At 37.2% G+C, this 21,363-nt stretch overlaps 1 protein-coding gene across 1 annotated transcript in view; it reads right to left on the bottom strand.

The window, feature by feature from the left end:
• Positions 1–307: 307 nt before the first annotated feature.
• Positions 308–21,363, bottom strand: part of EFL1 (elongation factor like GTPase 1) — a 64,794-nt gene continuing 43,738 nt past the window's right edge. Inside the window, exons 16-20 of the mRNA XM_053988777.1 lie at positions 21,028–21,159; positions 18,465–18,612; positions 13,786–14,789; positions 11,067–11,251; positions 308–859 (exon numbers count right to left, since the gene is read on the bottom strand). Coding sequence (XP_053844752.1) covers positions 671–859; positions 11,067–11,251; positions 13,786–14,789; positions 18,465–18,612; positions 21,028–21,159 — 1,658 coding nt within the window. The 3' untranslated portion in view covers positions 308–670. The remainder of the gene's footprint in view (positions 860–11,066; positions 11,252–13,785; positions 14,790–18,464; positions 18,613–21,027; positions 21,160–21,363) is intronic.

The raw sequence follows: 21,363 nt of genomic DNA, 5'->3' as shown, positions 1-21,363 counted from the left end.
CGGAAGTTTTTAATAAGGTGTGTTCTAAGGAGGGAAAACAAGACAAATCTTGCTCAGCTTTCTGCAGTGCTGTCTTCCACATATGCTATTTTTGCCCTCTGATTTAAAGATACATTAAAAGATATAAGATATAAAGATATATTACTGCTTTAATAACTGCTTACATGAGGAATGGAGTAAGCCAAAAAGTTTAGAAATTCCTAATAGGCTTACATCTATTTACATACAGGTAACTATGAAAGGTACAGGTGAGAAACAAATACACCACAGAAATTAATTTAAAAAACAGTCAAAACCATTAAAGAGCTAAATTCAGTGCATGGTTTATTTGCGAGAAGCTAGCTAACCAGCTCTTACTGTAATTACATCTGACAAATCAGAAAGAAACAAATTGAATTGGGTGTTCCTAATCCTTGTGACAGGACGTTTAATAGGGCATTAAATTTTAAAAATTGAGACCAATTGCAGTGAATACGCTTCTATTTTATTTCAATAAATAAACTATTTTCTCTGTACAAAAGTTGGAAAGGCTTAAGTTTATTAAAACATAAGCCACAGACAAAGCATGTAAGAAAAATGGTATCAAAGAACAAAGTCCAGATGAAATTTTGCATCTGCTGCATATAAAATACTCCACCCACACATCAGGAGAGAAAGGGGGCAGACACAGCTACTTATTTCTGCTCAGAGTTCTTTGCTTCTCAGCGTGCTCCACGATTTTTTCTTCCACATAGAGCCCCTTTCTCTTTCTCACTGCATTCATGTACTTGCGGGCCTGGTTCTCCGAGTCTGCCTTCTCCCCAAAGTGCAAATACTCCTCCTCCGTCGTTGGGACCCAGAACGGGTCACTTGAAATGATCTACAAAAGGAAACAAACAAAGGAAGAGTAAAGTAGTACAAAAGTTTATTAGCATATTTCAAGTAATAACTGTTGAAGGAGAGAAACCAAAGTAGAGCAGATCAGGTTGTCTGGAAAGCCTGCAATTAGCTATGGAAGCAGAAAACAAGAGTTAAGACACACTCTGCAGCTCTTGCCCTAAGAAGCCCACAATAACTTCAAATTCAGCTGCAATTACCTGCACACGTTTTTCTAAAAGCAATTTCAATTGTCTATCAGCAATTAGTGCCAATAATGTTCAGAAAACTCTCAACTTTCAAGAGTGAACTCCTTATTTAGAATATTATCACACAACAACTGTATTAGAATTTATCAGAACTGAAGATTTCTGCTCATTTCTGTGCCCTATGTTTTCCAATCCCAATCCTGAGTTGGACAGATGGCTTGAAAATCACTGTTTCTGGTTCTAACACATTTAGCAGAGCTGTTCTTGCAGCTTTGTAGCCCTTCTCTAGAATAGATTTTAGATCTAACATGATCAGAGAATAACTGGACATATCTTTATTTCTAGTTCATCCTCTATACCCCATACTTGTGGGACTACCATAGAGGGTATTACAGAGAACCCTAAATACAAACATTAGGAAGGGATGGAACTGACTACATAATGTCACACAGGTTCTACTGCAGATTTCAAAAATACTAATTTTCTTGATTGTAGATTTCCTGACAAGAGGCAGTTACAGGTAATAGACTTTCACTAAAAAAAAAAACCCCAAATGTAATACTGTATTAATTTCTTAAACAAAATCCTCATGGAAAAAGCAGTCCAGACAAGTATTAGTTACTGCAAGAATCACAATAGTTGTAACAATAATAATTTCTGAAATATTAGCACTAGCACTAATAACTGACAAGGAGAGAACAAATTTTCCTAAATTACCAATTTTGGCTTAATGCTATAAGCCTTTTCTACCATTGCAAACTTTTTCTTCTGACAAATCCTTTCAATTGCCATATGGTACTTCAACCTAAGCAAAATAACCTAAAGCTCAGGTTACACAAACTAGCAAGAAGAGGAATTAAAAAATGATGACTGAAGATGGATGATTTTCCCCAGAAACACTGACAAGTGTGGAGTCCTAATTTAATACCCCATGTTAAATAACTCCCAACACAACCACACAAATTACACTTTATGGGGAGTTAGGAGAATGACTGTGGCAGCCTAATTTGTATTAGGCAACACTGTAGGTTTAATCTTGCAAAAATGGGATGTAAAGCTAAACCAACAAAAATAGTTCTAGTTTGCTACAGTTAAGCACATGCACAGGCTTGTTAAATTAAGTGGGTATTACTCGTGCTGAAAGTGACAGCCAATCTCAATTATTTACATGGGAAATCACTCTGCACAGGGTTGTCTGGCTGAAAACCAAAAGCAAGTAGAGCTCAGAAATAAACAGTCTGAAACTCAGCTTTCCAAATTTTTCTGTGTTTATTTTTCACCATAAACGTAAGGACTGTCTAACCACAGAAGAATCTGCTTGAGTCATACTCACTCTGATGTCTTGCACAGGGCCTTATAACCAATGCATAGAAACTTAAAGGTGATTCCTTGACAGCTTACATCAATAAAAAAAGAATGGTCCCCCCTCTATGAGAGTTTCACCGTTACTTTATGCACTAGAAATAGAGAGAAAGAGCAGTGAAGATTGCATGCTGACTTGAAAAAGCTGTAGTGATGCTCATTCTGAACATCTTAATGATGAAAAGCTACAAGGGCCTTTCCCTTTCATGATCTGCCTAAAGAGCTGAACAAACAAAAAATTCCAAGTCTAAGAACAGATGAAGAAGAAAAGGTGATTGATGCTCAATGGATTTGCTTCAGACTGAGGGAGGTTATACAGCTACAAACTGATAAGTTCAAGACTGCTACTATGCCCTTTGATGACATTTTTTTTTAATTGGCAAGAAATGTAACGCCCAGAAATTATGTCCAGAGAAAAGCAGTGAGAGAGCAGTTCTTGAAGAATGAATATAACAGAGGGGTCCCAAAGTATACAAAACCGAACTTACAGATCTAATCTACCTGTAAATATTTAGATACTGTAGTGATGGATGTTTAAGAAAATCCCCAGGTTTAACAGACTGGCTCTTTCAAGAACTGATGAAAGACTTGCTCTACTGAAGTTTTGCACTGGATATTTCTTCCACTGACAAGAATTATTTATGCTTCAACAGGTCTCAGGGAAGTCAGCATAACAGCAGGTTTAAATGTACTATTCAGTATTTATTAGCCAGCAAGGGTAAAGCTATTTCAGCACAGGGTTACAGAATCCTGGGTGAACCTTGTACTGCTACATGATGCAGAGCAGTGCAGTAAAGAGGTTAATTAGGTTTCAAAGAACTACCTCAGGAGTTAGCTTGGCTCATCAACCTGTCTAAATAATTCAGCCACTGTACCCTTCTTCTAGAGCAAGATCTGGTGCTATCAGAAAATTTCTGTTAGAGGACTACACCTACCTAAATGGTACAGATACACTATAAAAGATAAATTAATCAGCACACGTGTTACCATGCCATAGTAAGCAATGGGAAAGAGGAACCTGGGCCATCAGCTTTAAGAAGTCACTGTAACCCTATTATGACACACAGGGGTGTTACTGACACAGTGACCCAAACAAAGAAGTAGGAAGTTTTTCTTTTTTGAAAGTTCTGAATCTGCGAGTGAAGGCAAAGGCACAAACCAGCCTGTTCCTCTTTATTCATATCACATTAATGCATCGAGGCAAATGCTCACAGCAGGTGGAATCCATCATTCCCCTGCTCTGTTAATACAGTGCAAGCATGCAAAAGGAGAACAGTCCCAAAGCATTGTCATCAATTTCCTTACAATGGGAACTGTCAGAATGGTGGGTCTGGGTTTCCTGGAATCAGACCTAAGAAGCTTTTTAGGTCCTGAGCTATTGTTTGTATTCATGGGAACCACACAGGGATGGTTCTGGAATTTGTAACAGGAATTGAGTTTTTTTGTCTGGATGAAGCCCTCAGTGATGAATTAGATTCTAAATGGACCATTCATTCTGGAATATGGTATAGTTATTTCACAGAGGGCATTTACTTTGAATCCTGAAAAATCCATAAGATCAAAATAGAGCAGACGTCCAGAAACATTATTGTTGTATGCCACTTTTAATTTAAAATTATTTAAATGTTTCCATATACTACTTTTTCAGTACAAAACTAAAACATATAACCTAAGACTCCCCTTAAAATCAGAAATGTGGAAGCATCTTGAAAACACCTTTTCAAAAAGTTACATTCCTAAACAAAACCGTCAATCAAAAGAGAACCAGATATTCAAAATAATATGCCTTCCACAGATGAAAAATCTTTAAGGGGCTGAAGCAATTCAGTTAACCTTCTATCAATGGTCTGCCTCTCTCTCCGTCAGTGTGTTGTGTGTCTGGGAACCACTGAGCATGGGGGAAAAGAAAATTACCACAGGCAAATATTATGCCCCAATATAATAGACAGAAGAGATCAAGCGGCACTAATATTAGGAATAAGACTCTGCAAAACCAATGATATTATGATATTGTTAGCATTATGATAAAGTACAAATAAAGTTCAAATACCACCATACTGTGCATGACTTGGTAACTGGCAAATTCAGCACACCTTTTCTCCAGGAATTTTTCTAGGACTTGGGAATTTTTCTTTTTAACAGCATGAACTAGCCAGTGGCCTGTGCTTATTTATTACTCAACATCAGAATTCTCTGACAGGGACAGCATCAGCCTTAACTGTAAACAGCCCAGCACACACACGATTACTCCTTCAAGTGTACACAACAAAGTGCTTCCTCCTTAACACAACAAAGTTTTTCTATACATCTGGAAGGCTCTTTTGAAAGACATTTATTTTAAAAAGTGAACTATAAATCAAGATCCATGCAGTGGATCACTGGACCAGCATTTATTCTATTAGAAAACAAGCATTTTCTCTAAATGAGCCCATATACAAGGCAACACAGGAAAATGAATCAATGCACAGCAGCTGATACAGTTCTTAAATCTGTTATTGTAAACACAATGCCTAAGTGATGGAAATGTTCCTATTAAAGGAGCATTGAAATTAAGGAACATTTAAAATTAATCTTCATTGATTTATTTTCTAGAAGTCTTGAGTGATATAATTTGTTTAAAGTATGACTATAAGCACACCTGTAGAATTCCACTATGCTTTAAAGAAAAGCTCCCAGTCAAATACATGAAGTGTGTCCCATTGCTCACTGCAGAACCCACTCTAGGTATAAATAAAACTGTTTACAATGAAGTCAGCTGAGATGAGGTATTTCAAAAGAAGTGAATAGATTACTTCAAATGTTGTAAGCGAAGAGTATTCTTCAGAAGAAGAAACCATTCTAAAGCAAGATGTTTTATTAAATATAACAACTATTCAAACCAACACACCCAAACAATGAAATCTCCTAAGACTTGTTTAGTAAGAGCATGCAGAGTAGCACAGGCAAAACAGATGTCACTCTCTTTTAGCTTAGCAATGACACATTAATTATTCAAGCTATAAATGCTTGTATCTCTATGAGAGACATAATCTGAATACCTGTAATAATAATCAATAAAAATAGAGATACTATGAGCACACTGTGTCAATGCTGATAAATGATAGAGTGTGCACTAATCTTGCAAATTATTATGTAAGCTAATCAAGCTTTTCAGTAAGACACGGGTTAGAGCAGACCACTTGCAATTCAAGAGGACTTGGAATTTTAAGGCTTAATTTGAGGATGATTTATTATTTGCATTTCAGTGTCACCCAGATGGCTCCAATAGTGATCCTGGTCCCATTGTCTAGTGTATTTCACAAAATGATGGTAAGAAACAGTTTCTGCCTAAGGCAGCCTAATTATGTAAAACAAGGTTGAGAAAAGCACCAGAAGCAAACAGAAGGGATCTGCCTAGTTCATCCAAAAGGTCAGGCAGATTTGGGAATACAGCCATGCTCCTGGTAGCATTTCCCTTACTGGTCCTTTCTGACTGATGAAGACAGAAAATTTCTTTTGAGCCAAATATCATCAATGTGGAAAATGCCTTAGCTGGACCATGAATAGAAAGAGCAGTGTTACGCTGTCTGATGGAGATTTTAAGACCAGCAAGCAACATTATGGCCTTTGTGAACTGCTCAATAAGAAATCCCAAGAAACACTAAATTCAGTGTTGACTCGGCACAGCAGCCATCAGCAAGCCAGGAAAAACATTATGCCAGAAGTTCTTTCTTGTCTTAAAAAAAAAAAAAATCAAAGTAACTATTATGCACAATTTCAAAGATGATATGGGCTCCAGTGGATCAGAATCTTCTCTACCTTTGAAAATTTGATGGCAGAAAGGTATTTCAAGAGCATTTACAGTTCAAGTGGTGTCCATCACCTAGTAATGCCAATGACATGGACACAGACTATGCAACTGAGAAAGGTACAGCTGACATGAGAATCTGAGACATCTGAAGTAGCCTTGAGAAACAAAGAATACAGAGATGTCTGTGAATATTTACCTACTGTTTTTCAAGAAAACCATATGTAATAATGCTGGGTAATGCTGCACAAGTGGTTCTGCACTGAGCACAAGCAAATTCAAGGCCACTTGGGTACTGGCAGTGTGGTTCCAGAACAGAGAATACCCCACGTGAATGTGCTGGATGTGGATACCCTGCAAATAAAAGAAGCATCCAAAACTATCCCGTAATTCAGAGCTTCCACTCACAATATAATGGGGACTGCTGCCAAGGCCTGAAAATGCCTGGTTATATACAAGAACTCCTCTTCCAAGAAATATTGTAATAATGAACATTTACACAGTTAGCTATAAAATAAACTCATACAAGTTTATATTGGCTCAGGAGCATCATCCTTGTTTGTGTCTCTAACAGGGACAGCTAAGCTTTACCCTTGACTTCAGTCAGGAGCTGTTAATGGGAATTTGGTAACTGGAAATAAAAGGAGATGTGTGACTCTACTGCTGCATTTTTTCCTGTTACTTAAAAAACATGTATTGAGAAAGAGAATTAAAGCCACACCCCTACCACTCTTATTTACTGTTTCAATTAGCTTCAGACGTTCCTGTTAAAACAATGAGCTTTTTATATTTGAAAGGTTCCAGGTTACTCCTCGAATTCATTTATGTGCCCAAACTGTCACTGGTGCAATAATGTATGTAAAATTACAGTTCAAACCTAGAATAGATTCTCTCTCATTACCTCAGCCTGCTTCCTGTTTAATGCAAGCTTAACAATCTCATCCAGCAACTTCTGTATTAAGCCCCATCTTCTGAGCTGTAAAATGACTTCCAATTCGAAAGGCATGAATTGAAATTCAGAATATAAAACTTTCACATTCACAAGTCTCATATTCCTAGCAATTATTACACACAGCCCTTCTCTTACCTTTCTCCACAGCCCTGAGGCACGTTCTAGGCACTATTCTACTTAGAAGGGATAATGACAAAGAATTCTGATTAAATGTGTTTACAGTTCACTCATGCCCCCTCAAGAAGAAAAGTATGTTTAATAGTTAATCTTCATGCAATTGAAAATATGTGATTTAACAGGAATACTATACATTTCACAACTTTATAACTAGTAGATGTCTTTGACAATTCTTGCCGAAAATTCAATCAGCATCTGAATAGAGCCACATGCATTATTTCTTTTTACTTTTAACACAGATTTCCCAAATGGGATGAGAGTTCCATTATTCTAAGGATTGTGCAATCACAAATATCTTCTTGCCCAAAATCTTATGATTAAGATAAAATAACATGACTGAGTAAAAGATTTAACTGCAAAGAATTGAGAACAAAAGAAAAAGGCTCAAACAAAAACATACATTAACTGAAGGTGTAGTATTAATTCAAAGTTTAAAAAAATACATCTAGTTTGTAATTATCTGAAAGTTAAATATTTTAAATTAACAATTAATTAAGAAAATTGATATTGAAATCTAAGAAAGTACTGCCAAGTAAACCCAACACACCTAATATTTGCCTAACTTTTAAAATTAGGTTTTTAAAGCTGGGACCAAACTGAAAGCTCCCATTAATGTCACTGACCTCAAGGTTCCTTGGTGCTGTCCTTTACAGGCAGGAATAAATTGCATAAGCATGCCAGAAGAAATTAATAAAAAAGGAGTATCTGACAAGACAGACCTCGATATATGTATTGCTCCATCCCTTGGGGCTGGAACAATCTGAACTACACAAAACCCATTCATTAACTGAATTAAAAAAAAATGGCAATATCAATTCCACAGCGACCAAATTGGCTTCATTTAAATGTAGGCTCTATCACTGACTTTCCTGTGTTCAGAGTCTACAAATTATGGTAAAGAAATATAATAAAAGAGTGAACTCAAACTTCAATTCTTTTAACACACTATATGCATGTGATTTCCATGGGACAAAGTGTTTGGAAGTTTAGAAATCCCCCAAACTGTCTATTTCACTTTGTGTAAAATGGGGTTAATAACACATTAGAAGGAATTTGTGTAGACAAATACATGTCCCAGGCACTCAGCTAATGAGCTGAGCACACTGAGAAAACAGCAGCAGCACAGAGAACATTCAGAATGCCATGGAAGGGTTTGGAGAGTGTGCAATTAAAACAGCAGCCACATTCTCAGTAACACAGTTCTAACACTAAGGAACAAATAGTGTAAGATTTCACAAAGTTCACATCATATTATCTTACACAATGATGCAGTAAATTTGGGATTCAAATAAAATGCTGGTGATTCTCAGGTACATACATATACCATAATTCATCAGTAAAGTGATAATGTCAATGTCATGCCCAACACCTGGTGCAACTTTGTGCAGAATTCAAAGAGAAGAAGAAACAGGAGCTGAGATACAATTCTCATGGTTTCTCTGTCATACTAACTAGAAAGTCTGAAAATTGCTTTTATTTAGAAATTGTCTTGATGGTGTAAGAGTAACGTGCACTCCTGCCATCACTGCACAGAGATAACATTACTAGTAGATTAGTAAAAGGCTTATTTTATCACAAAAATACGTGAGCATGGCTTTCATGGAGATAAAAAACCCAATCCTCCCCCACTGACAGATTTCCCAGGTGGAAAGGTGACTGCTTACACTAGTAGTGATTTTCCTACTACTAATGCATTTAACATACAAGCTGCAATTATAATCTCTCTCAGAGGTCAGTTTTAGAATATGCTGCCAGTTGTTCAAATCCCTCTGTCCTATGAGTATCTACAATCATGTGTGAATATTTTCTTATGTGAAATTCGTCACATATGAGAGTGAATGCACACACCAAGGCTTGGGGATAGAAGGGGAGGCCTGAGAGCCACAGGGTTCATGTTTTTGCTTAGTGCTGGAGCACAGGAGCTACAAATCCTAAAGAAGCTGGCATTAGATTTGGTTAGCTGGAATTGATGTCCTAGTGGCTGATATTCCTTTAGGGCATAGATGTCAGAAGCTCAGACAAAAGACCACTAAAGCCACAAAACCTCACCAGCTGCACTTCAGAAGAGACCATCCAGAACTGACAAGATTACTGTACACAGTACAGCCAGCACTCACTGGTTTGAGGTACCTGATCTGTAACTGGCTGTAACCAAAACCCCTATACTCAAAAGATGCAGTTTATCTATTTTTGTGTATGTGTGTACATTATCTGAGAAGGGTTATCCTTTTTTTTTTTTATTATTTTCTGCATTCTGTGCAGCTGTCTTTCCTTTTGTGGTTCTATGTGCAGGTGGACTTAGTTACAAGAAGATTAAATAAATCAATATAAGGGAGGAGAGCTAAGTCCTTGGTGCCTGCATTTACTAACACCAGTAAGGCACCACTGCCAAGCAAGACAAAATGTACTTTTCCAATGTACTGTTTCAAGTACTCTTTCAAATACTCTTCCCAACTCTTTTGCTAGCATGTGGTCAGTTTGCAGAGGTCCTCCTTTTCCATTATCATCCATATTACATTTCTGACACAGTTAAAAGAAAGACAGTTAGTGGAGTTTTTACAGATACCACCTAGGGGTACAATTTAGCTGTGGATGAAGAATCCACACCATGTGAAAAAGTAGCACATACTTCAGAGAAACACTGGTAAGCAGCCCATAGCTGGTAACTGCAGGGAGTGTCACTGACCTCAAAAATCTACAGTTGGCTGTACTCAGAGACTTGACATTTGAGGTGACAAAATAAATCAAGGATCAAACAAAGATTTTTTTCATCCATTTACAAAAGATTCTATTGTCTTCTAACACCAAATAAAGGAAGGCTTGATCAAAACAAACAAACAAACACCCCCAACCAAATCCAGAAAAACCTGGACTTTGAAGTTATTTTAAAAATTTAAGGTGAAAAGTTTATACCCACTGACTTTTGCCCTTGAAGCCATTTTTAGCCTCTCCAGTGGAGTCTTCTGAGAAGCCTGACAATGCAGGTGTGTTTGTCTTGAACAAGGGAGCTCTGATTTACAGCTTTTATTTTTCCCCCTGAATATCTACTCTCCACATCATAGGAACAAACTACACAGCACTTTCAGCTGATGACATTCCTGACCAGTTTTCCCACTTCCTACTTGATTTACACCTTCACACTCAACTCTTCATTTCTTTAAGTGACCAGGATGGCCAAAAGGAATGATTTTGAGGGCACCACTACTTACTATCAAGATATTTAATTTTGAGAGAATGAAATCTATTCGATTTGCCTTTTAAGCAGGAAAATTTATATTGGCTTGGAATATGGAAGATGCCTGCTAGATCGTAAGAGGTTAACTTTCATGTGCCTTAGATTTGCTGATACATTTATTTTCTGTTAGTGGTAGGTTGGGGCTGTTTTGTGGTTTTGATTTTTTTCCCATTCCCCAAACAAGTTTACCAGAGAACTCATGAAAAAGGGCACATAAATACAGGAAAACACATCTAAAAAGAAACAGTTTCATTTATGAAAGACTTACTTGCTACTGAAATAAAAAAGCATCCCATCTAAACAAAATATAAATACATTTCTGAACAGCATGTCTACAAAAAGAAATAATATAAGGCTTTTTTCTTCATTTCAAAAAGGAATTAATCAAATGTCTTGACCAAAACTTAACCTTTTCTGCTTATTATTCCAGTCTGCCACATCTACAGGAAATAGATCACCAAAACAGATGGAATGAATAGATATTTTTACCTCCCAGTGGCTGAACACCAGCTGTGGACTGGCCAGGCCACTGGTTCTCTTCCTGATTTCATCAGCAAAGCCAAAGCTTTCTGCTACTGGCAGGACTGCCTTAATAATAAACACATCCGTCCCCTCTTTCATCTCCTCCTGGAGCACTCTGCCTTCCCTTTTGGACAGCACAGCATACACACGACCTGCAGAGACACAATTCTCATCAGCTTACCAACATATTCACATCCTGAATACGCCATGAAGAGAAATACATCAATATTTGTTCAGGAAAGTTCACCTTTAAGTAAAATGCATAACTTTTTTTGGCTAAAATTCTTTTTTGTAAGTCAATTAAATGGACACATTAAATTCAAACAACATAGCCTGCCATACAATGTGCAGAACCATCTGAGTAACATCTAATACATTATTACTGCTGGATGAATCCATCTATGTCCATTTCATACAAACATATTACTGTTTCAAAAAGGCACTTTGCCAGATTATGTGCCTAACTTGCTTTCTTCTTATAACCAAATATTTGAGAATCATTACTAAGAAATATTATTGTGTTTCAGGAATTGTATTTAAGCTACTGGTAGAAATTTGCTTGGATCACCATATCCCTACATGGTACTTGTCCCAGATAGTGCAGAGCTATTCTAGTCACAAAAAACTAGTTTATCTGAAATACTACATATTTATTATGTTTAATGAGTTCAGTTGGTTTGGTAATAAATTCATTCTTAAGTTAGTCATGGATAATTTCAATTTTCTTTCCCAAGTTAATATTTAATCTATTGAAATATGGTGTATATTTCATGAAAGTAGCTGTGAAAATGCCCATGTTTGACTTCATAGTAGGCATCATATTTTTGAAAGTATTTTACAGACAAAAACTAACAAATACATTTGTGTTGATCAAGATCATAAACACACAAGAAAAACACTTAAAAACACTGCATCCCCCTGTCCTGTTCCTCTCCTCAGCTACAGTTCAAGTTACATATTGTCAGAAAAGTCTGATGGAAAAAGTTTTATATTCTGAGAACACAGAAGACCTCACTTTTGCAGAAGCTACCATCTTAGAAACAAGCAGATCAATATGGAGATATATTAAACTTCCCAGGGTATCAGTGTATGGAATGCCAAAGGAAAGAATAAAGATACAAAGCCAGTGGTTTGTCACATGTCAACTGCCAAGCCTGAGTGCATTGAAGGCCTGCTTTTCACTCCTCCTAATGAGGATGCAATTTATTAGCTGAAGTTTCCACAATAAAAATTAAACCCATGAATTTGTAATGAACTAAGTGCATGCCCATGGCTATTACAACACAATTCACATTCATTAGACTGTACTAATTCGTTTGCATGTCTGAGTCCTAAATTACACTCATTAAATATATATATATATGCATTAAAAAGCCATGTTTCCATTTGGGTTTATGGCACAATAAGCCAATGCATGTTTATTACTTCAGTGTAAACAACCATGCTTTTTGGGTACTGAGTAGTTTGGAAAACATCAATTTATACAGTGTTTTTCAGATTTAAAAATTGGTACCTTGCTTATAGCTTGATATGGAGACTCAGAAGTACTGTGCCAATGTGCTTCTGGTACAGCAACATGGAGCAATACACAGTCCAGTTTTGACAGCTATTAGTAATCTTACACATTAGAAGAGTTTGAAATGCCAAAGTTCCCTGTCATAGGGGATATTTAGGGTAATGTGCCCATAAGCCCATGGCAGCACACCCTTTACCAGGCCTAGTACAGGGTACCTCCAGCAAAGAACAGGATCATGCATCTGCACAAAACAGTTGCTCACTCAAAGGCATTTATTTTCATTACAACTGTAATTTTTGGTCTTTGGACTGCTATCAGTATGATTGTGTGCACAACAGCTGAGATTTTTTTACAAGTAACCAAGTATTTAATTATTGTACATGGGATATGCTGTAATTTGTGCCATGATTATTACAGTCAAAGTAAAATTGCTGATGGCTTAAATGCATTGGAAGTCCATTTTAAAGAAAATCTCAGTGCTTTGGATGAGATTCAGTGTGCAAGCAATTACCATGGAAAACTCCAAGAACAAATACAGTTAAGTGGTGTCATAAGTAGGTCATAAAAACAAGTTTAAGTAGGTGTAAGTGGTAAGGTAATATAAGTGACACCATTTGGCATGCACTGGGTTGAGCAACTTGCATACCAGAAGGATACAGATGCTACTTAAGAACAAAAAACTACTAACTGGACTGCAACAATAATTTAATATTCCTTTTCCTGATTTTATTTTTGTACTATTGTATTAAAATATCTTGATATGGCATTTGCTAAGATCTTGCACTCCCTTAATAAACAGGAGAGGCTTCCCTTCTCTTCATGGAACTTACGCTAATTACAAGACACAGTGCTGATATTCATGGGTACTGAAGCTAGTCTTACAAAAACTTCATAGAAAGGCAACATTTTGTATCTTGCATTTCAAAAAGGTGCAGCATTGTTCTTTATGCCTACGGTTCATATAAGCAAGAAGAATGCTGATTTCTCATTCAGAACAGTGTAAATATTACAGGCATTAGAAAGTCATTGGAGAATCTACTGGAGAACTATAAAAGACTCCTGACAAAACCTTTAATGAAGTTATACCTTCTGATTCAGTCTCATTTATAAAACCTTACCTTGGAAATCAGAAGGCAAATTCTTGGCAAAGGTTTATTTTCTCAGTCTTACCTAAAACTTCTGCAGTAGCCATGATTTCACACGTGTACATTGCTGCCATGAGTCTCTGTGGCTTTGCCTGCAAAGCATAACGACAGGCTTCCTTCATGGTGGCAATCAGCTGTCCAGAGAAAGGGCCATAACAATCTGCAAGTGGTAATTCTCCTTTGTGTTTACTCATTTTCTCAGGTGAGTCTGTGCCACTTTGGTTCCTGTCCTGGTGTTCACTTGCACTGGGACCTTCATCAGTGCAACTGCTTGCTAGAGTATTATCTTCATTTTGCTGATGTTCTGTGGTATCAAGTTCCCCTGAGTCCTGCCTATTATTTGACAGAGTATCTCCAGCTTTATTTATTTCCCATTTTTCCACTGAAAAGCAAACACCCATGAGAGGCTCTTCACACATGGGACCTGAAAGCGTAGCCAGCTGAAATCCACTTACTATGCTATTGTCAAAGTCTCTGTATTTACCTACTTCTTTCACAGAGTTCCCAAGGCACTGCCACACACATCTTTTATAGCCCCCAAAATTATGTAACAAAATATTAGGCCCACACTTCCGTGGTCCAAATGACCAGATCTGATCAACAGCATTTCTCCACTTTCTTCCCTGAAGACTTTTCTCCAACTTTTGCTTGAATTCTTTGATTCTATCAAGAGTCTTCTGATTTATCTCATGTGTTTTTTTATCTTCATTCAGAGATGTGTTGAGTTGTTCCATAGTTCGAATTAAGTCACTGTTTTCTTCAAGAAGTCGAGTTACCTCCTCAGGGAGTGGCATTGCTCTCACACTGAGAGTAGCTTGCTTATTTGGAGTATTAATTGTAACAAGCCCATCTGAATCAACCTGAATTCCCTCAGGAATTTTATTTTGGTCCTCTTTTGTTTGGTGTATGACAGCAACTTTCTGCTGTTTGCCTATTTCTTCATTCACCATATCGACTTTGGGAGGTCTTGTTATGGTCTCTCGGAAGGGTATAATAGGAGCAGATACACTGATCTGCACCTTTGCAAACCTGCAAAATGAAGTTTAAGAATTAGTTTAAAATTTTGAAAATAGTTCTAAACTTGGGGGTGGGAGGTAGGGCGATGGCCTTAACATGAACAGATGTTCATGAAGAAATCTGATTGCAACATAGAATACTAGGTAATGCATTTCAAACCCAAATTTTACGTACTTCAAAAAAGAAGCACTGCCTTTTATGTCTTCAGAAATATTTGGAAAGAAACTCAAGAAAACAAAAGCAAAAAGCACTGCTATGCCTTTGCATAAATCACTGGTTCACCCACATCTTGGAAAGCATGTACTGTTCTCTGCCCTCAAACAAGAGAGAACTAGAAAAAAACTGAGAATAAAGATGATCAAAGGAACGCAAGCACAAGAAGTCTTCAGATGTTCCAAGGGTGCAACAGAGACCTACAAAACCACGTGGGGTATGGGAAAGGCCAACCAGGATTAACTGACAACCAAACCACAAAGGGCCCTGGACTGAAAATGACAGAGGCCTGGGAAAGCATCACAGTTACTCCAGTTTTACTCCTCCTATCCCTGCTGTTGGCCGCACTGCACAGACACAGTACAGAGATGGACACTTGGTGTGAGCCAGCACATCTGCTCACACAGGGAGATGCCCAGAGAAGATGAAGCACTGGGAAAGCTTAACAGAGCTCTGTCTGATAATCACTATTATTAAAGCTCGATGCTATAAAGTGATGCTTCGAAGTCAGGTGCAACATTTTAGGTATGTCAAATGTGAATGACGGCAAGGAAAAAGGAGGAATTATTAATTATCTGACAGACTCAAAGATCAGAGCTGCGTATCTTTCTTAACCATCCATGAGTTCTGAGCAGGTTCATTAAATGACAATGGAAGGACTAACCAAAATTTCCTATGTTCCGGTAAATTTTGGCAGTGATAAACAAAGTTGCAGAAGAAAAGCAAATACAATTGTAAGATTTATTTCCATGGGACTCAGAACCAGGAGATTTATCTCTTTTGCAGTTCTTTCAAGAATTTGCATTATACCAAAAAACCAAACACAAACCCACCCACATGTCACCAGTACCCTAATTCTCTTTGTTTTTCATTCTGAAAAGGGTAACTTAATGTTCCCCATGCTTAGTATTTGCAATGCTCCTGGGAAAGAAATTTCTAAAAATTTCTATTGTACAATGCAGAAAATAAAATGTTGGAAGTTACAAGGTCTAATTTCTTACTCCATTCAAAAAGAACTAATTGAGAAGAAAAAATATAAATTTTGTGAAATCAAGCAGAACATTCATATTTAATCATTTAGAGGAACACAGATGACTAATCTTTTAGTTGTTTCCACGTCTCTCCACATCTCTGACAATAAGTGTTACTTGAACATAATCTTCTAAATACAGTGGGAAAGCTAAAATTAAATATGAGCCTTCGAAAAAGTCTGAATAAAATCTTGACAATGCAATGTAGTTTGAATTCAGCAGAACCTCCCCAGCTGCTGTAACGAGTTCAAAAGCACCAAATCTGCAAAACCCAGTTGATGCAACTGTGGTAGATGCCAATATCAGGACCTGCCCCCTTACTTCAAGTGTGACTCAACCATCTTGAACAACCTGTGCCAATATTTTGGAGGAAAAACTTGTGGGTCACATTTTAAGGTTATTATATGCTGTCTTGATCCCAAGTTCATCATTTGCTTTTCCGAATTATGTGCATTTAGAAAAAGTTAAACATTTATGCAGAAACAAAGAGAGCTAATTAGAACTAACATTTCAGAGCACAACTTCTCCTCTTCACACTTCAATAGTTAAGTAGTGCCACTTTACCACTGTCAGAATTAACACAGAATCCACGAAGAATGGAGCAAGACAAGAATCCCATTCTGGAATTTTTCTTCTACAAAAGGAGGAGAGAAGGAAGGGACCATTCTTGTCCCACTAATGCCTTAAGTTTTAGCTTTCATATTTTCCATATTCTGTACTGCATTAGTATGTAACTCTGAACTTCATATAAAGTGTTAGCAAGTTCTCCTCACAGTTTAGTTAGACAAAACAATCCTTTTCCAGCCTGAGAACCAAGGACACTGCTGCAGCTTCAGGCCCAAAAAATACAAACAACAGTGAGTTGGGGAGAGCAGTCTGGGAGGATTTCATTACCTGAAGCTGTAACTGGACGATTAACTCCAATATGAAAATGGACCAAAACTTACAAAAGTGTGAAAACTCATGACTCAGAGTCCATCTGGGTGTAGCCTTGGCCAGGCTCTAGTACTGCCCAAGGGGTATGCTTTGAAGGCCTTTTCAATAAATACCTACTTTATTTCTTTAATACTGTCTAGCCCCTGTTCTAGGCAGCCTCTCAAGGCATCACCACAAGCTGGTGTGTGAGGGATGGCAACTAAAATATGCCAAATCCCAGGAGATTTAGAAGGAGCATGAGCTCCATAGTGAACACACCTGCTCCCAACTTCTTTTGGGAGCTGGTACCCAACTGAGAAATCATGAACCACAGTCAGGCAGGACAATGGTGGGAGCCCTGCTCATCTGTGTGTCCAGGTGTTTCTTGTTTCTGCTCACAATGCCACAAGCACAGGGGTACAAAAAGGTCACTTTTGACAGGCTATCATTCTCTTAACAAAAGACAAATTAGATGACAACTCATAAAAACCTCCAAAATCATGTACATGAAACAGAAGTTTAGGGATGCAAATGTACATAAATGTATGTAAGTAAGTCCTACTGGCTGCTCACTATAATCCTATTACCCTGTCATGGAGTATTATTTTAACTTTCTTTTTTTCAGATTTGGACCATTGCCAATAATACAATCCTGCTATGCAAACTGCAGCTAAAGATAGGCACAACCAGTTTTGCTTAAAGGCATCACATTTGAGCAAAATGTATCAATAAATAATACTACATTTTTAGAAGCAGTAAAAATACATTGCACTAAATTGTAATGAGAATAACCATTAAAACACATCCAGTTTTACAAGTGATCCAGCCTAATTTTCATAAGAAACTACAGTTCTCTAATATTAACTAAAATGAGTATGGGTACAGTAAGACAAACATTCAACCATTCATCAGGTTTGCTCTTTGGTTTAGGAAGAAAATGCCAGTAAATGTATGTGGCAGAAGCATCAGAAATGTTTTAGTAAATGAAGTTACAGGAAGGGATTGTCTCAGACATCTGTTCTTCTGCCATTTGAAGAAACATTAGAGGATACTAAAGATGTGCATGTGTGCTTGCAAAAAATACTACTCATGAATAAGAACAGATTAACATTTGCAAAAAAAAAAATCAGTGAGAAAAGGCACAGGATAGAGTGTGCACGTACAATTTTGGTCTTGGTGTTTTATGATTTTTCAGAGTTCACTTATCAGACATAATTCTCCTCAGTTTTTATTTTGTATAAATGCCACATTACGTTCTTAATTAGACTCTTGAAAGTACTGCAATTTGTACTTTCTAGAAAGTGCCCCAAGTCTGTGTTAGATGTATAGAAGTGATAAACTAATGCCTTCTGCCAAACTGCAGATAATTTTATAGCTCCAAAAAGGTACATTTATGACTCAATCGTAAAGACTGTTTGTGGATAAAGCTCTATTTTACCAGAATATAAATCAAAGATACCCATCTGACAGAGAAATACAACAGACTCCTACTGAACTAAAAATATTTCTTCCTCCTTGCCCCTCTAACCTTTCTTTCAGGTCATCCAAGCAGCGCTGAAGATGAACTTCTCCTGCTGTCACCAGCACATGTTCTCCTGTCTCCTGGATCAGAACTTCCACACATGGATCAGCTTGGTTTAAAAGTTTCATCCCTCTGACAAGCTGAGGCATATCACCTGGCAAAATTAGGGTATTATTAACATAGGAATAGTGGGAAAAAAATAACCAAAATAGGATAGACTTAAACTGAGAAGTAGTAACACTCATTTTTATGGAAGGTATTTTAGGAATACTCAAAAACTTTCAGTGGGCAATTTTCTGCTTATGAGTCACAGAGAGCAGCGTGGTTTAAGAGCACCAACTGAAAACATAAGCTGCACTCAGCATTTGTCACCAACAATTTATGTACTGATGACAAAATTCACATCATACAAATATAACCATATAACACCACACTTCAATGGATTGCACATTTTTTGTTTACACAGCTTTACAGCAGGTTCAATCACCTATTCAGAACAAGTCACCTATTGACTAGGACTGTGCTATATTGCTTCCTATAAACAATTAACTTCAGATACAGCTTATGAACAGCTCATACCCAATAAAACCCCTGATTTTATCGAAATGAAGTGATTAAAAAATTTAGGACTTCACTCCTCATTTTCACAAATTATCGAATTATAACCTTTCTTATCTAGTACAACTTTTAAAAGTAATCTGTCAGTAAATAATTTCATTTCCTTGCCATCTTTTATAACTAAGTGTAGCAACTTCTAAATTGCTAATGCTTAAAATGCTCCAAATAAATAAATAATAATATTAACTTTACTAAAATAGAAGTATTCTATATGGATTACTTAGAAGGCATAATTGCAAATAAAGCACAGGCAGGATTTTGAAGTAGCTGTAAGCCACTAGAAGGCTTTAAAGTAATTAAAATCTGAAAAGAGGAAAAATCAGGAATGTGAGAGCTTTCCAGTGAAACAAATCACAGCTGTCCTTAAAATGAAGGTGTTTAAAATGAGCTGTCTTAAAGTTAATGGAGAATGAACAAGCACAGCTGAGTCAAATTTGGCTAGATTACATCAAAGCCACACATAAACACCTCATGTCAGCAGCCTTTCATAATGAACACAATTTAAAGAAATTAATTATGAATTCTTTTTTTTTTTATTTCACACAGGCAGTAGAGAATACCCCAGGGGTTTCCAGGAATGTATATTCATATTCAGAAGGAAGAGTGACATTAAAGTTGTCATTCACTTGGAGACTATTAAAAGAAATATGATATTGTTTATTTACTGCTCAGTTTGTAAGTGTGTAATAGAAAAATATCCTTGAAAAATAAACAAAAAAATAAACCAAAAGTGGAAAAACTGCAGTATTATTTCACATGGCCAACAGAGTTGAACAAAGACTTTCAACTTTGTCTCTGCATTTAAGGTCACAGAGTGATGAGCAGTTTTTTTTTCCTTCAGAGCTTATGGCAGGCATACAGGAAGATTTTGACTTGAGTGTGAAGACATGCAGTAATTTTATAAAATGTACATAGGGAAATAATTTATATGAGTCATTTTTCAACATAAGCAGATGTAGTTTTGAAGCAGGTCTGATGTGGCAGTGCAATGCACACAAGTGACAATGTGTGAGGACCACCTCAAGACTACACACAGCTCTCTGGGCAACTGCAGTGGCCACATTTTGCTTGTCTTCCTGTTATTGTGAGCAACAGTGGATTTTCAGGAAACTTCTGCACGTATAACCACCTCTCAGGCTTTTGTCCCCCTAAAAAATTTAGTTCAGATCATAAACTCAGAAGCTACTGAGGAGGAGAAACTAAGTAATGGTGCAAGAATGATCCAGCTTCATTTCTTAAGGAACAAAAATTACCCCCAAACTGGTCAGTAGTTCTAGAATTACATTCCTTTAATATTCTCAATTTAATGCTACAATCTGCAGAACCCATAATTTCAGTACTTTCAAAACTGCTTTAACAAATGTAGGATGTACAATATATGATTATCTGTTACTCAAACACATGAAACAAAGAGCTGCAAAGCTGTCCAAGAGCTCTCTAAAAAAACATGTAATCTCACTGTTAGAGTATTGTGCAACTGAACATAAAGCCAGTTATTTTGGTTCTACCAACACTACAACAACAAATGGAAATTGGGCTGAAATTCAAATAAAGCCTGAGGTATCCCACTGTGTTTTGCAGGAAGTGGGGTGGGGGCATCAGGGAGAAGCAGTACTACAAGCTTACTGACATCCATAAAAGAAGGGCAGCAGACAGAACCCACAGATCTGCTCACCTTCACTGAACTGTTAGCCCATGCAGTGTCTGACTTGTGAACAGCTGTCACAAAAGGGCACAACAGCTTCTCCTGTGTCTCCTCACCTACCGAGACAGGAGCGAGGCACCTGGAACAACTCACACTGCCCTCCGGGCAACCTACAGGTTTATTTTCTACTGGGCAAGTCTCTGATTCAGTGGCTAGCTCATAAACTAGCCAAATCACTGAGGCCTGGAAGCTGCACTGCTGCCACACTGAGCTGGTGTTACCATCCCCATTCTCCTGGAAGCTTACTTGGATGTTTGGGTTCAACTGCTACTCGCACAATCGGGGTAGCTTCGAAGTTGAGAGGTGTAAACGGTGGACAAGCAGGTGATGTTGACAGTGTTGCAGACTTCAGCACAAAATCTTGCAGGCCTCCTATTCCTAATAGAAATTGGGGAAAAAAAAGGCAAAGCAACAGAAAAAGATCACCAACTGTCATATTAAATGAGACTAAAAACATGACCATTAAGTTAAAACAGGTAAAATCATTCTAATTACAAAAGGAGGATTCAAGAATTCTTCACTGTTCATATAAAGTATCTGTTAAGATACTTGTCCATAAACTGGGTTCTTAAGTCTCTGGAT

Source organism: Vidua macroura, chromosome 12 (assembly GCF_024509145.1).
Source record: "Vidua macroura isolate BioBank_ID:100142 chromosome 12, ASM2450914v1, whole genome shotgun sequence".
Taxonomy (NCBI): domain Eukaryota; kingdom Metazoa; phylum Chordata; class Aves; order Passeriformes; family Viduidae; genus Vidua; species Vidua macroura.
The sequence above is the reverse complement of the archived record's forward strand: the minus strand, read 5'-3'. Positions and strand labels throughout refer to the sequence as shown.